This window comes from Triticum urartu, chromosome 7A (genome assembly GCF_056163025.1).
Source record: "Triticum urartu cultivar PI428250 chromosome 7A, HENAU_Tu73, whole genome shotgun sequence".
NCBI lineage: Eukaryota > Viridiplantae > Streptophyta > Magnoliopsida > Poales > Poaceae > Triticum > Triticum urartu.
This window is the reverse complement of record NC_141879.1, coordinates 176190796-176204040: the sequence shown is the minus strand read 5'-3', so window position 1 is coordinate 176204040 and position 13245 is coordinate 176190796. Positions and strand designations below refer to the sequence as shown.

At 42.8% G+C, this 13245-nt stretch overlaps 2 protein-coding genes across 3 annotated transcripts; both read right to left on the bottom strand.

The window, feature by feature from the left end:
- Positions 1 to 1897: 1897 nt before the first annotated feature.
- LOC125521215 (uncharacterized) lies at positions 1898 to 7793 on the bottom strand. 2 transcript variants are annotated; one of them, XM_048686275.2, is made up of 16 exons: positions 7328 to 7790; positions 7130 to 7227; positions 6930 to 7016; positions 6708 to 6855; positions 6480 to 6626; positions 6252 to 6398; positions 6019 to 6165; positions 5580 to 5933; positions 4479 to 4621; positions 4203 to 4394; positions 4030 to 4120; positions 3809 to 3938; positions 3202 to 3309; positions 3030 to 3114; positions 2666 to 2770; positions 1898 to 2291 (listed from the first exon to the last, which is right to left on the bottom strand). In XM_048686275.2, exons 1-15 carry the CDS (start codon positions 7484 to 7486, stop codon positions 2668 to 2670), a joined length of 2139 nt encoding a protein of 712 aa, XP_048542232.1. In that variant the 5' UTR covers positions 7487 to 7790; the 3' UTR covers positions 1898 to 2291; positions 2666 to 2667. The 2 variants fall into 2 exon arrangements, with proteins under 2 accessions (XP_048542232.1, XP_048542234.1); XM_048686277.2 differs by lacking the exon at positions 6019 to 6165 and having other exon boundaries at positions 7328 to 7793.
- Positions 7794 to 11692: 3899 nt separating this feature from the next.
- LOC147958851 (uncharacterized) lies at positions 11693 to 12901 on the bottom strand. Its single transcript, XM_087536475.1, has 4 exons — positions 12508 to 12901; positions 12323 to 12420; positions 12132 to 12218; positions 11693 to 12054 (listed from the first exon to the last, which is right to left on the bottom strand). The coding sequence occupies exons 1-4, from the start codon at positions 12892 to 12894 to the stop codon at positions 11901 to 11903; spliced, it is 726 nt and encodes a 241-aa protein (XP_087392601.1). The 5' UTR covers positions 12895 to 12901; the 3' UTR covers positions 11693 to 11900.
- Between the last annotated feature and the right edge of the window lie 344 nt (positions 12902 to 13245).

The window sequence follows — 13245 nt, the reverse complement described above, 5'->3', positions numbered from 1 at the left end:
GCTCGCTCGCTTTCTCTCACACTCGCGATGAGAAATCTATTGTTTTCCCTTGCGATGTATTCAGAGGTATGCATGTGTAGTTTTTGATGTTTTATTTTTCCTATATGACTATAGTGGGTGTTTATTTGCAACCCGGATCGCCGCCTGTACGAAAGAAAAATGGATCGTGCGCTATAGTTATAAATTTGCTTCCAAAACAACATCTAAAAAATATTTAACAGGTAAAATTTACATCATATTCAGATTTCACACATTTTTCTAATCAAATTTCATATGTAACATGTTAAAATCGGAGTTACGGTTTAAAAGATACGTATAATTTAGAAAACCATTTGTTTGACTTAAATATCTTCCAAAATAATATTTATAAATACTTAACAGGTTAAAATAATGTTATATTCATATTCTACATATTTTTCTAATCAAATTTCATATATAACATGTTTAAATCGGAGTTACGGTTTAAAAGATATGGATGGTTTAGAAAAGTATTTGTTTGACTTAAATATGATCCGCGGATGGAATATCTAAAAAGTCAGGGGGGTTTAAAAAACTGTAAAATAACGGTTCGGTGTGACTTAAGTCCGGACTGCGGGTTGATTTCATGGAAACGCAAGGGCTTTTTTGCAAAACGGTGCAACGGACGGGTAGAAACCCTGCGTGCTTTATTATTAGGTAGAGATGTCCACTCGATTTGGAGCCTCTTGTCACGTACTACCAACTTGGACCATTATATTTTATCAAAAAAAAAACTTGGACCATTATATTTTTGGCCCTATGCAACTTATTTGCTCCAAAGACCAACATATGAAGGGCCCATTTGGTTCAAACGAATTCAACTGGAGTTTTGGAGGATTTAGATCCTTAGGAATTTTTTCCTTGCTTTGCCCACTATTTCAGAGGGAAAAAAACAGTTCAACCAAACATCTTTGCTGCGACATCAAACACTCTTTGATTCAATTCAAATTCCCGTGGTTTCCTAATCCTACAAGTTTCCAGAGAACATCCATCGCAATTTTTCCTATTCCTGTCTTTTGAGAATCTTGCAAATCAAAGAGGTCCGGAACCTCTATGATCTTGCACTATTATTAACTTCTCAATTTCATACCCACTGATTCTGAACTTTGAATAGTGGAGTAGTTTTTAGGCTCAGTTTATGGTCATTGGACTAAGTTGTGCCGGACTTACTTTGTAACTGGTATGAAAAATAGGCATAGCTAAGTTTAGTTAACCAAATGGTGAGTTAAAATACAAAAACTGGTTAGGCAAACAGGATTATCATAATCTCACACACATGTAAACGCATCAAGCGTTAAACCAGTATGACATACTGTTGCAAAAATACACCGGTTATTCCACAAAAAGAAAAATCCCAACGGTTACAAGTTACAACAGAATTAACCATGCCATTTACTGATTGAAAGCAATGTTTTTCTATTCAAGGATGGATGCTGAAATGCTTGAAATAGAGATAATTCTTCCCTTTGCATTTTTTTTCTCCTTTCCATCCCGACCTTAGCTGTCGCGGTCAGAAAAGTTTCCAGTTAGAGATTCTATGGTTCAGCGTATTCTAAAAACATGGACATGGGGAAAAAAGTTTCCAGAAAATAATGTGTATGTGCAATGTTGCTTCTATTCAGTATGTAGACAGCTTTGAAATAAGCAAACTGGATGTAACATAGAAACTCAAATTTTTATAGCAGAATGAATGCATGTTTCAAGTTTGTATAGGAAGAAAAATAGCAAAATGGTCAGCATGACATCCACAGTAAAGGAGCAAAGCAATGATCAACAGAACAGCATGATCATGCACATCATAAGCAGGCCACAGTATGACGTGTATAGGTTTGACATATGTGGCATAACATACACAGCTCTCATCCAGAGTAGCATAAGATGACCATAGAAGAGTAGGAGCATATGAGTAACATGATCACCAGATACAGTACAGTGAAGTCAATTTGTTGGTACATGCATGCTACAGGAAGATTGATTATACAACCATAGTGACAACATTCAAACAATGATTGTTCAGACCAATGCAATGGATGTTTCATAGAAACCTTCCCTTAAACTAGTAATAACATGTACAGAACAATTGCGACGTAAAAATAATAACTTCCAAAGTTCCAATCCAGACAAAACATGGCATGACCCAGGGAATAGAATGCTGTGACTGCATCTTCAGATAGTTGTTGGCTCTTCTGCAGTTGCATAACTTCCCTACAGCAAAGCTCAGCCACTTATATCCTCTGCAGCGCCCCATTCCTCAGCTAGCATAGCTCATCCACCTGCCAAAACAAAACATTTAATGACCTGCCATCAGCCACTTTTCCAAACGAATCAAAAATCACCACTCTTAAGTGTTTGACATATGAAAAATTACAACGAAACCCATGCATGTAGTTGTTGGGTAGGAATTCACAAGGACAACTTTCCACCCACCATCTACTTGTGTGGGGTTTTCTTTTCTCATAATTTTTCACAGCTTACAAAAACAACTTTCTCCAAGTTTTCAAAATTGGGTTCACATGTACCCAGGTTCCAAAAATGCGCTCTCATGACGGTGCCATTGTAACATAACACATTTCAGTCTCAGTTGTATGGAAGTGTGGCATGCCATTGGGTCTAGGAAAAATGAACAGCAAAAGGATCAAATAAATACCTTCAAACAGCTGAAACAGGAGTCTGAGTTTTCATGGAGCTTGAGATCGGTAGAGCATTGTGCCCAGCCAAGGTATGTTTTTTGTTTTTGCGCTTCAACTGGGGCCTATATTAACCAGTTACAACAGGGCCCAAGTTAGATGTGAATAATCTCTAACAGGACATATACTAGTAAGTGGGAACCAAGAGAAACTCATGATTATACTTTGGTTACATTGCTAGACAGACTTGTCAAATAACGGTAGCACCGTGCAACAATAAAAAATTGGGGATCTAAACTTTAGTGAATTGATAGTTCTTAAACAACAAGTATACTATCTTCATAAAGGGAAAAAAAACTTCTAAATAAATGGCAAACTCCTTACCTTGGGGCTACATGACCTTTGATTACTTTTTCTTCTTCCTCGGTGAACATAAACCACTTGTCAGTGTTCTCTGTTGCGTCAAACTCTGATACAAATATGATATTAGTAGTCACTAACTACAACAATATAAATGAGTAACATGAAGGGTATTGCATAATAACTTCAGACAAACCTTGGCGCATTATTGCTGTCTTATCACAATAACCATCCAGCTTCCAGTACGCAACCCCTTCGTCTATCCTGACAGGCTTTTTCCTAACTAGACCTCCCAGCTTCTCCTCTGATGTTGCCATAATTGAGAGGTAACAGAAGATAATTAGTTCACACAGCTCAGTGCCTTGCACATTACAGAATAAGATATATATTTTTTAAACAGTGTTCTGTTTGGAATGAAACTGAAGGCTGAGCATGTTCTTTAGTTACTTCACATCCAGAAAAAGGCACATGGCTACATGTAACTAAGAAACTTAGTAAGTGCATACATGTTTAATGTTCTGTTGAGCTGCAGAAAAATATTAGTACCACAATGAAAATATACACAGGCTTAACACTCAATTAACAAAACTGAAGTGAATTCACATATACAGGGGTATAAATGAACTGGTGACATTTCTTGAACACAAACTCAAGCTAAATCTTGAAGAAAGTGCAGAAAGCTAAACCAAGCACAATACAAAAAGATATATTAAAGAAACTGCAAAACATCAAGCATACAGAGAACTAATGAGATGCAGAAAGATAAAAAAAAATGTAGATATATAAATTCATAATGTTCAGACCATCTATTACTGCCTTCTTGTCTTCATATGCCTCCTTAATTTGAGAAACAAGACTATTAATTTCTGCTCCATTTCTCAAAAACCTTGGTTTAGCCATCTTAATCGTTAGTTTTTCTTTAAGCTCCTTTTCCTATAAAACCAGAGGAAAGTGGTTGTTTATTAGTGTAAAAAAAAAGCAAGTGACTAGACACACATAAAAAAGGTTGCCCAAGCTCTCTTACCTTTTCTTTGACAGCACGGAATTTTTCCCTTGCAGCAACCTTTCTCTCAGTTGCACTTTCATGCTGTTTGAGAACCCAGTTCTTTAATGTTCTGAACAAAAACAAAATATTATTGATATGAAAGTAAAATAGCGAAGTGAACTACTACAGCAAATACAGTAGGCAGTACTTACGTAGTAGAAAGGGCCTCATCACACAGAAAATTCAGCACATGCAGCTTTAAAGAAGGGCTCAATTTTTTATATCCTAATACCCCTTGACTTAAACAATCAAGAGGCAGTTCCTTCGAGATAACTGTGGATTCACTAATATATTTCCCAGTATCAATTATCCAAGCATCACCATTCCTTGAATAGTCCGAAGGGCTATGAACAAAATAACCTCATTTAGTCATTTAACAATCAGTTTAAACACAACAACAAAGAAATATCAATTCAGAATGTAAGTACTTCTCTTCTCTGTCTTCTTGGATGACAGATAACAAACTAATGTGAAGGTCAGCAACAACTGAAGGCACCTCTCGCCCGATACGGCCTCCTCCAGTGATGACTTGAAGAATTTTTTCTGGCTGTCCCTTTCTTATTTTAAGCACCTGCGCAAAAAAATCATTTGCAACATTATTCCATTTACAAAACAAATTATATTCCAACAGCCACAAGGTGCCATATTAACATGTTAAACCATGGAAACAAGACCTGTTTTTAAGACTAGCTTATGAAGACAAAAGGCTGCTCTAAGAAAAATAAGCAATTCAATATAATATACTATCACTGTGCCTTCTAAAATCTTACAATTTAACCAAATATTCACGCTCCACACAAACAAGTATTAGAATATATTGCAACCAACTCCCACAGCAGCATGCAGGGTATCATCTGGTGTATAAAATTATCCATGACAATATAGGATGAATCTGAGATGTAAGACAAATATTACACTTTCTGGTGGTTGGTCAAATCACACATGCAGATCATCAGAGATAGATGCACTAGCATACACACACGTCCTGATCACCAATAGTCTTAAAATGCAATTGTCTGCATGAGCAAATAAATATCTTTGAAATTTAGACAACTTATTTGGATCGTCTCAAAACAGTGTTACCATTATCACGTGTCAGTATTTCACCATGGCTGCCACTCTCATTCTGGACAACTATGAATTTTGTATAACTTTAAAATACTATTTGCATTTGATTAAATATGTGCACTAAAGCCTAATGGCATGGCTGACTGCTCTACAACAGAACAAACATAGGATAATGTAACAAAAAAAGGAGAAGCTGCTAACATCACTTTGCTTTAGTTCTAACATTGGCCTGAAAGGCTGAAACAATAATTACATAATGCAACAACACCTTTTTCTGTTCTGCAGACATAAACTTTTTTTAAACAGAACCAGTTATACATAACCAATGACAAACCTTGCATCAACATAAAAAGAAATGCAGCACAAGAATATTTTCTTTAGTCCATAAGAGAGCTCATGGCGCTTGTATTGCACAACAGAACAAGAAAGTAAAAGCTGAAAGATTGTCTTGACATAAGTACCTCTGCAAATGTGCGGCAGAATTCATGAAACTGAAGTGCAGACCCAACATCATCAACCTCCAGCTCAGCCCCTGCAATGTCAGTGACTGGAGTACCTATGGGTAGCTCAATTTTGGTCTCTGGGACATCAGTGCTCTCATTCCTAATGTGAAGTTCGCCCTTAATTTCAACAGGGCACTTTTCATCAGCAGTCATGTCATTTACCATGTGGTTGCCCTTTTTCAGCTTCTTGCTGATGGGAACTGGAGGAAGTGCATTGAGATCAGTCCCTGTATTGTCATCCCCTTGAGCCAACAATCCATCAGTACCATCATCTGTCCCTAGGGCCCTCTTTATGTTGCCCTTCTTGCGTTCCTAACAAAGGGGCCAGCAAAACAGATCAGTAATAATGAACAATTACATTATAAAACAGAGAGTTACCAAGCAAAAAATGCACCACCTTCTTGATCTTCTTCAGCTCCTTGTCGGTATGAACTGAAGGAACTGCATTGAGATCAGTCCTTGCATTCTCACCCCCTTCAGCCAACAATCCATCAGTACCATCATCTGTCCCTAGGGCCTTCTTTATGTTTCCCTTCTTGCGTTCCTAACAAAGGGGCCAGCAAAACGGATCAGTAATAATGAAACAATTACATTATAAAATAGAGAATTACCGAGCAAAAAATGTACCACCTTCTTGATCTTCTTCAGCTCCTTGTTGGTAGGAACTGAAGGAAATGCATTGAGATCAGTGTTTGTATTCTCATCCCCTTCAGTCAACAGTCCATCAGTAGCATCGCCTGTCCCTGGCACCTTCTTTATGTTGCCCTCCTTGTGTTCCTAACAAAGGGGCCAGCAAAACAGATCAACAATAACGAACAACTACATTACACAACAGAGAATTGCCAGGCAAAAATGTACCTTCTTGATCTTCTTCAGCTTCTTTTTGATAGGAACTGAAGGAAGTGCATTGAGATCAGTCTTAATATTCTCATCCCCTTCAGCGAACAATCCACCGGTAGCATCATCTGTCCCTAGCGCCCTCTTTAAGCTGCCCTCCTTGCGTTCCTAACAAAGGGACCAACAAAGCAGATGAACAATGATGAGCAATTACATTATACAGCAGAGTTACCAAGCGAAAAATTGTACCTTCTTGATCTTCTTAGGGAGCGAGGACAGCGTCTGTGCAGCAACCACCATGTCGGAGCCCTTTATCAGCAAATCATGGACGGACGAGTGCCCTGACGCCTTGGCAGCATGGGCCAGTATTCCTGTAGGCGTCTCCCCTTTCTTCTTTCTGTCAAACAAAACCAAGCTAAGCAAGAAATACACAAGTCCCAGTATAACCGTGCATCAGCTTCGTTGGCTGACCTGCAGAAGCTGCAGTTGCAGATGCCCCTGCATTTGGGGCAGGTCCAGCCCGCCTCCTTGGTCATATCCTCGGCGTTCTCACCATACCTAAACAAGCCATGAAGAACCAAACCAGATTAGACCAAGAGGCTCTACGATGGCCAGCTTGCTCGACCACGGAGATGATGGTGGCTTGAAACTGTGTGAAGAAATTCTTTTACCTGTTGAGGAGGCACTTGTGGCAGAAGTGGATTGGACAAAGCCCCTTCTTCCGGGGCTGCGTGCAAGCCACCGAGAAGTCCATCGTCTTCTGGCGACACTGCGAGCGCGTGACGAAAACAACAACAACGAAGGGTCAGCCAAATCCGCCCCCGACAGATCGAGAAGGGTGGGGGAGATGCGCCACGGCAGGCGCTCACCTGGTGGCAGGTCTTCCCGTTCTCCGGGTCATAGATCCGGCCGCCGACGCAGCGGATTCCGGGGCACGGGTTGCGCTTCCGGGGAGGGCCTTGCTTGGCCTCCTCCGTCTGCCCCGGCACGACCACGCTCTCCTCACCGCCGGCGCCTTTCTTGGCCATGGAGACGCGCTCGAGGAAGGGCGGGAGAAGTGGGGTGTGAAATGAGGAGGAAGCTCGGGAGGTGGGTGCCCCGGGAGACACGGGAGGTGTTTGATGTGATGAATTTTGGGGGCGGAAGGGGGGTCAGATCTCGGATTATGGCGCCGCGACGCGGAAGAAGGGCGGGAGTAGCTGGTGTCGGATGGCGCCAGTGAATTGCCCCGGAAATTTTGAAATTTTCCCTTCTCGGCGCTGTCCCGTCTCCTCCCCCGCCTTTGCTCGATGTTTTCCCTCCCACAGCTCGTCCTCGCTTTTCGGGTTGGTGGGCAACTTTTTTTTGTGTGTGTTGGTGAGCACCGTGCTTCCTCGGTTTAGGTGCATAGGGCTTTTAATGAGGAACGGCGTAACCTAGACGCATAATACTTGGGTGAAAAAAATATATCATGAAAATAGAATAGAACCAGTCAACCAACATGTTTTGTTTTGGCCGCAATAATTGCATATGATTAACGCTGGAAATCCTCACCAGCTGGCCGATTAATGAGGCGGTCATTCAAGGGCCGCTGGCGTGCGATGTACTCCCTCCGTCCGAAAATACTTGTCATCAAAATGAATAAAAGGGGATGTATCTAGATGTATTTTAGTTCTAGATACATCCTTTTTTGTCCATTTTGATGACAAGTATTTCCGGACGGAGGGAGTAGGTGGGAGGTGGATTCCAAAGTGGATCGGGTGCAGGTGGATCGCAGAAGGGGCATCCGGTGTGGCCGGTGCGCGTGTGACCGTGGGTGTGGGTGGGGTATACGGGAGTATTGTTATAACATTGCAAGAAATGATGACACAGCGGGATTGGAGCTAATTTATGGACCGAGGAGCTAATTTGTGGGGGCTAGTGGCGTAGAGATTTGAAAAGCATAAGCAGCCGAAAACTCGTAGATGGTCATAGCGAGGATGTGTGCTGGTGAGAAGGAAATAGGGGGTATTTGGTGTGGTTTTAGTGGATGGGCGTCGGGTGAGGTGTGTGGCGGTGTGCAACGCCTTCGCCCAAAAGATTGGCGTGTAGGAGAAGAGTGTGAACGCCATCGTTGGTAGTGCGAATCATGCGCTCGCCCTTGCCGTTTCGGGGAGAACATTGAGGGCAAGAGAGACAGTAAATAATGTTGTCGTTCGAGAAAAAGATGTGCAATGAGGTGTTGATAAATTCACCGTCGTTGTCACACTGCATACATTTGATGAGTGCGGAAATGGGTAAGAATGTAGGTGAATAATGATGGATAACGTTGCATGGAAAAACAAAAAAATCCTACGAAACACCCAAAGATCTATCTATGAAGGTGCTAGCAACGGATGGGAGTGTGTGTCTACATACCCTTCTAGACCGAAAGTGTCAACGATCTAAAGATCGTGGTTGACGTAGTCGTACTTGTGTCACGATCCATCCACAAGCACAGCACGTGCGGCACCTCCGAGATTAGCACACGTTTGGCTCGGTGGCGTCATCTACTTCTTGATTCAACAAGCGAGGGGGAGGAGGTAGATGAGATCTAAACCAACATGACGACGTGGTGGTGGCGGCAGTGGAACTGCAGCAGGGCTTAGTCAAGCATCCGCGCGAGGTAGAGTAGTTGTAACGGGAGGAAGACGGACAAGTGTGGAAGGGTGGCTGCCCCCAACACCTCTCCACCTTTATATACGCGTTGAGGGGGCTGGTGGCTTGCCCTCCAAGCCCCTAGGGTCGTTGACCAAGAGGGAGAAGGAAATTTCTCATTTCCTTTCCCATCGATCGCTATCCCCTTTTTTAGGGATCTCGATCTTATCCCTTCGGGATATGATCCTATTCCTTTTAGGGGAGGATCTTGGTGAGCCTAGACCAGGGGTGTGGGACCTTGCCCCGCTACTCACGTCCATGTGGGCCCCATGCAGGTGGGCCCCACTCCGGAACCTTCTTGGTACAATATCGAAAAAAACTAAACATTCTCTGGAACCCTGAATATGACTTTCATACATAAATCTTTACCTCCGGATCATTCCGGAGCTCCTCGTGATGTCCCGGATCCCATCCGGGACTCTGAACTACTTTCGAACTTCACCATATGAATATCTCAATACTACCCTGCGCTATCGAACGTTAAGTGTGTGACCCTACGGGTTCGAGAACATGCCGATATGACCTAGACTCCTCTTCGATCAATAATCTATAGCGGGACCTGGATGCCCATATTGACTCCCACATATTCAACGAAGATATTTATAGGTTGAACCACATTGTCAAGGATTTGGTTAATCCTGTATGCAATTCCTTTGTCCAGCGATATGTTACTTGCCCGAGATTCGATTGTCGGTATCTCCATACCTAGTTCAATCTCGTTACCGGGAAGTCTCGTCACTCGTTCCGTAATACAAGGCCCATGACTAAACTCATTAATCACATGCTTGCAAGCTTCTTCTAATGTTGTATTACTGAGAGGGCCTAGAGATATCTCTCTGCCACACGGAGTGACAAATCCCAATCTCGATCCATGCAACCCAACAAACACCTTTGGATCGCTGGACCAGTCCATAGATGGATCGCTGGAGCTTGCATACCTTATTAGCATCCTTAGGATCGACAAAACCTTTTGGTTGCATCATATATAACTCTTCCTGTCAGGAAACCATTAAGGAACGTTGTTTTGACGTCCATCTGCCAGATTTCATAATCGAAAATGCAGAAGTTGCTAACATAATCTTAACAGATTTCAACATTGCTACGGGTGAGAAAGTCTCATCGTAGTCAACTCCGTGAACTTGTGGAAAACCCTTTGCAGCAAGTCAAGCTTTATAGACGGTGACATTACCATCAACATTTGTCTTCTTCTTAAAGATCCATTTGTTCTCAATGGCCTGCTGGTTATCAGGCAGGTCCACCAAAGTCCATACTCGGTTTTTCGTAGATGGATCCTATCTGGGATTTCATGTCCTCAAGCCATTTGTCAGAATATGAGCTCATCATTGCTTCTTCATAGTTCGTAGGTTCATCGTTGAACAATAACATGACTTCTGGGACAAGAATATCGTACCACTCTTGTGCGGAACGTGTCCTGGTCGACCTAGGAAGTTCAGGAATAGCTTGATTCGAAGTATTATGATCATCATCATTAGCTTCCTATCCGGCTAGTGTAGGCATCACAGGAACTTCTTTCTGCGATGCACTACTCTCCAATTTGAGAGAAGGCACGGTTACCTCATCAAGCTCTACCTTCCTCTCACTCACTTCTTTCGAGAGAAACTCCTTCTCTAGAAAGGATCCATTCTTGGCAAGAAAGATCTTGCCCTCGGATCTGTGATAGAAGATATATCTAATGGTCTCTTTAGGGTATCATATGAAGAAGCACTTCTCTGCTCTGGGTTCAGCTTATCAGGCTAAAACCTCTTGACATAAGGGTCGCATCCCCAAACTTGAAAAAACGACAATTTAGGTTTCTTGCCAAACCATAATTTATATTGCGTCATCTCAGCGGATTTAGATGGTGCCCTGTTTAAAGTGAATGCGGCCATCTCTAATGCATAACCCTAAAAGATAGTTACAAATCGGTAAGAGATACCATAGGATGCACCATATCCAATAGAGTAGGATTACGACGTTCAGACACACCATTACGCTGTGGTGTTTCAGGTGGCGTGAGTTGTGAAACAATTCCACATTGTCTTAAATGTGTGCCAAACTCGTAACTCAGATATTCACCTCCACTATCAGATCGTAGTAATTTTATTTTCTTGTTACAATGATTCTCTACTTCACTCTGAAACTCCTTGAACTTTTCAGATTTGTGTTTCATTAAGTAAATATACCCATATATACTCAAATCATCCGTGAAGGTAAGAAAATAACGATATCCACCACGTGCTCCAACACTCATTGGACCGCATACATTAGTATGTATTATTTTCAACAAGTCACTTGCCCGCTTCATTGTACCGGAAAACAAGGTTTTCGTCATCTTGCCCATGAGGCATGGTTCACATGTTTCAAATGATTCATAATCAAGTGATTCCAAAAGTCCATCAGCATGTAGTTTCTTCATGCGCTTTACACCAATATAACCCAAGCGGTAGTTTCACGAGAATAAACCATTAACTTTGCATCTTTTGGCATTAATATTATGAACATGTGTATCACTACGGTCGAGATTCAACAAGAATAAACCATTCACATTAGGTGCATGACCATAAAAGATATTATTCATATAAATAGAACAACCATTATTCTTTGACTTAAATGAATATCCATCTCACAATAAACAAGAGCCAGATATAATGTTCATGCTCAAAACAGACACCAAATAACAATTATTTAGGTTTAAAACTAATCCCGAATTTAGACATAGAGGGGGCATGCCGACGGTGATCACATCAACCTTGGAGCCATTCCTAACGCGCATCGTCACACAAAAAATTATACCTTCTTGATCTTCTTAGGGAATGAGGACAACGTCTGTGCAGCAGCCACCATCTCGGAGCGCTTTATCAGCAGATCATGGACGGATGAGTGCCCTAACGCCTTGGCGGCATGAGCCAGTATTCCTGTAGGTGTCTCCCCTTTCTTCTTTCTGCCAAACAAAACCATGCTGAGAAAGAAATACACAAGAAATCCCATTATGACCATGCATCAGCTTTGTTGGCTCACCTGCACAAGCTGCAGTTGCAGATGCCCCTGCATTTCGGGCAGGTCCAGCCCGCCTCCTTGGCCTTGTCCTTGGCATCCTCACCATACCTAAACAAGCCAGGGGGAAGCAAACCAAATCAGAATAAGCGGCCCTACGATGGTTAGTTTGTTGGACCACAAAGATGATGAACTGTATGAAAAAAATATTTTACCTGTTGGACAAGCACTTGTGGCAGAAGTGGATTGGACAAAGCCCCTTCTTCCGAGGCTGCCTGCAAGCCACCATGAAGTCCGTTGTCTTCTGACGACACTGCAAGAACAACAACAAAGGGTCAACCAAATCCACCCCCCGACAGATCCAGAAGGATGGAGGAGATGCGCGACGGCAGGCGCTCACCTGGTGGCAGGTCTTCCCGTTCTTCGGGTCATAGATCCGGCCGGCGACGCAACGGATTCCGGGGCACGGGTTGCGCTTTCGGGGAGGGCCTCGCTTGGCCTTTCTCGTCTGCGCCGACACGACCACGCTCTCCTCACCGCCGGTGCCTTTCTTCGACATGGAGACGCGCTCGAGGAAGGGCAGGAGAGGTAGGGGGAATAGGGATGCTGAGACTTTGGGTGTCCGGGAGAGGCGAGAGGTGTTTGATGTGATGAATTCTGGGGGCGGAAGGGTCAGATCTAAGATTATGGCACTGCACCGTGAAAGAAGGGCTAGAGTAGCTGGTGTCGGATGGCGCCGGTGAATTGCCCGGTAAATTAAAAAAATCCCTTCTCGGCACTGTCCCATCTCCTCCCCCATCTTTGCTCCATGCTTTTCCTCCCAGGCTCATCCTCGCTTTTCGGTTTGGTGGGCAACCTTTGTTTGCGAGTACTATACTTCCTCCGTCTAGGTGCATAGGGCTTCTAAGAAGGAAGAGTGTAACCTAGGCATGCAACAATTAGGCGAGAGAAAAAAACGTACAATAGAAATACTAGCCAACCAACATGTTTTGTTTTGGTCACAATAATTACGTAATTAATGCTGGAAAAAATCCTCATAGACTGGCCGATTAATGAGGCAGTCATTCAAGGGCTGCTGGCGTCCGAGGTAGGTGGGAGAGGATCAGGCGCAGGTGGGTCGCTGAGGGGGGATCCGGTG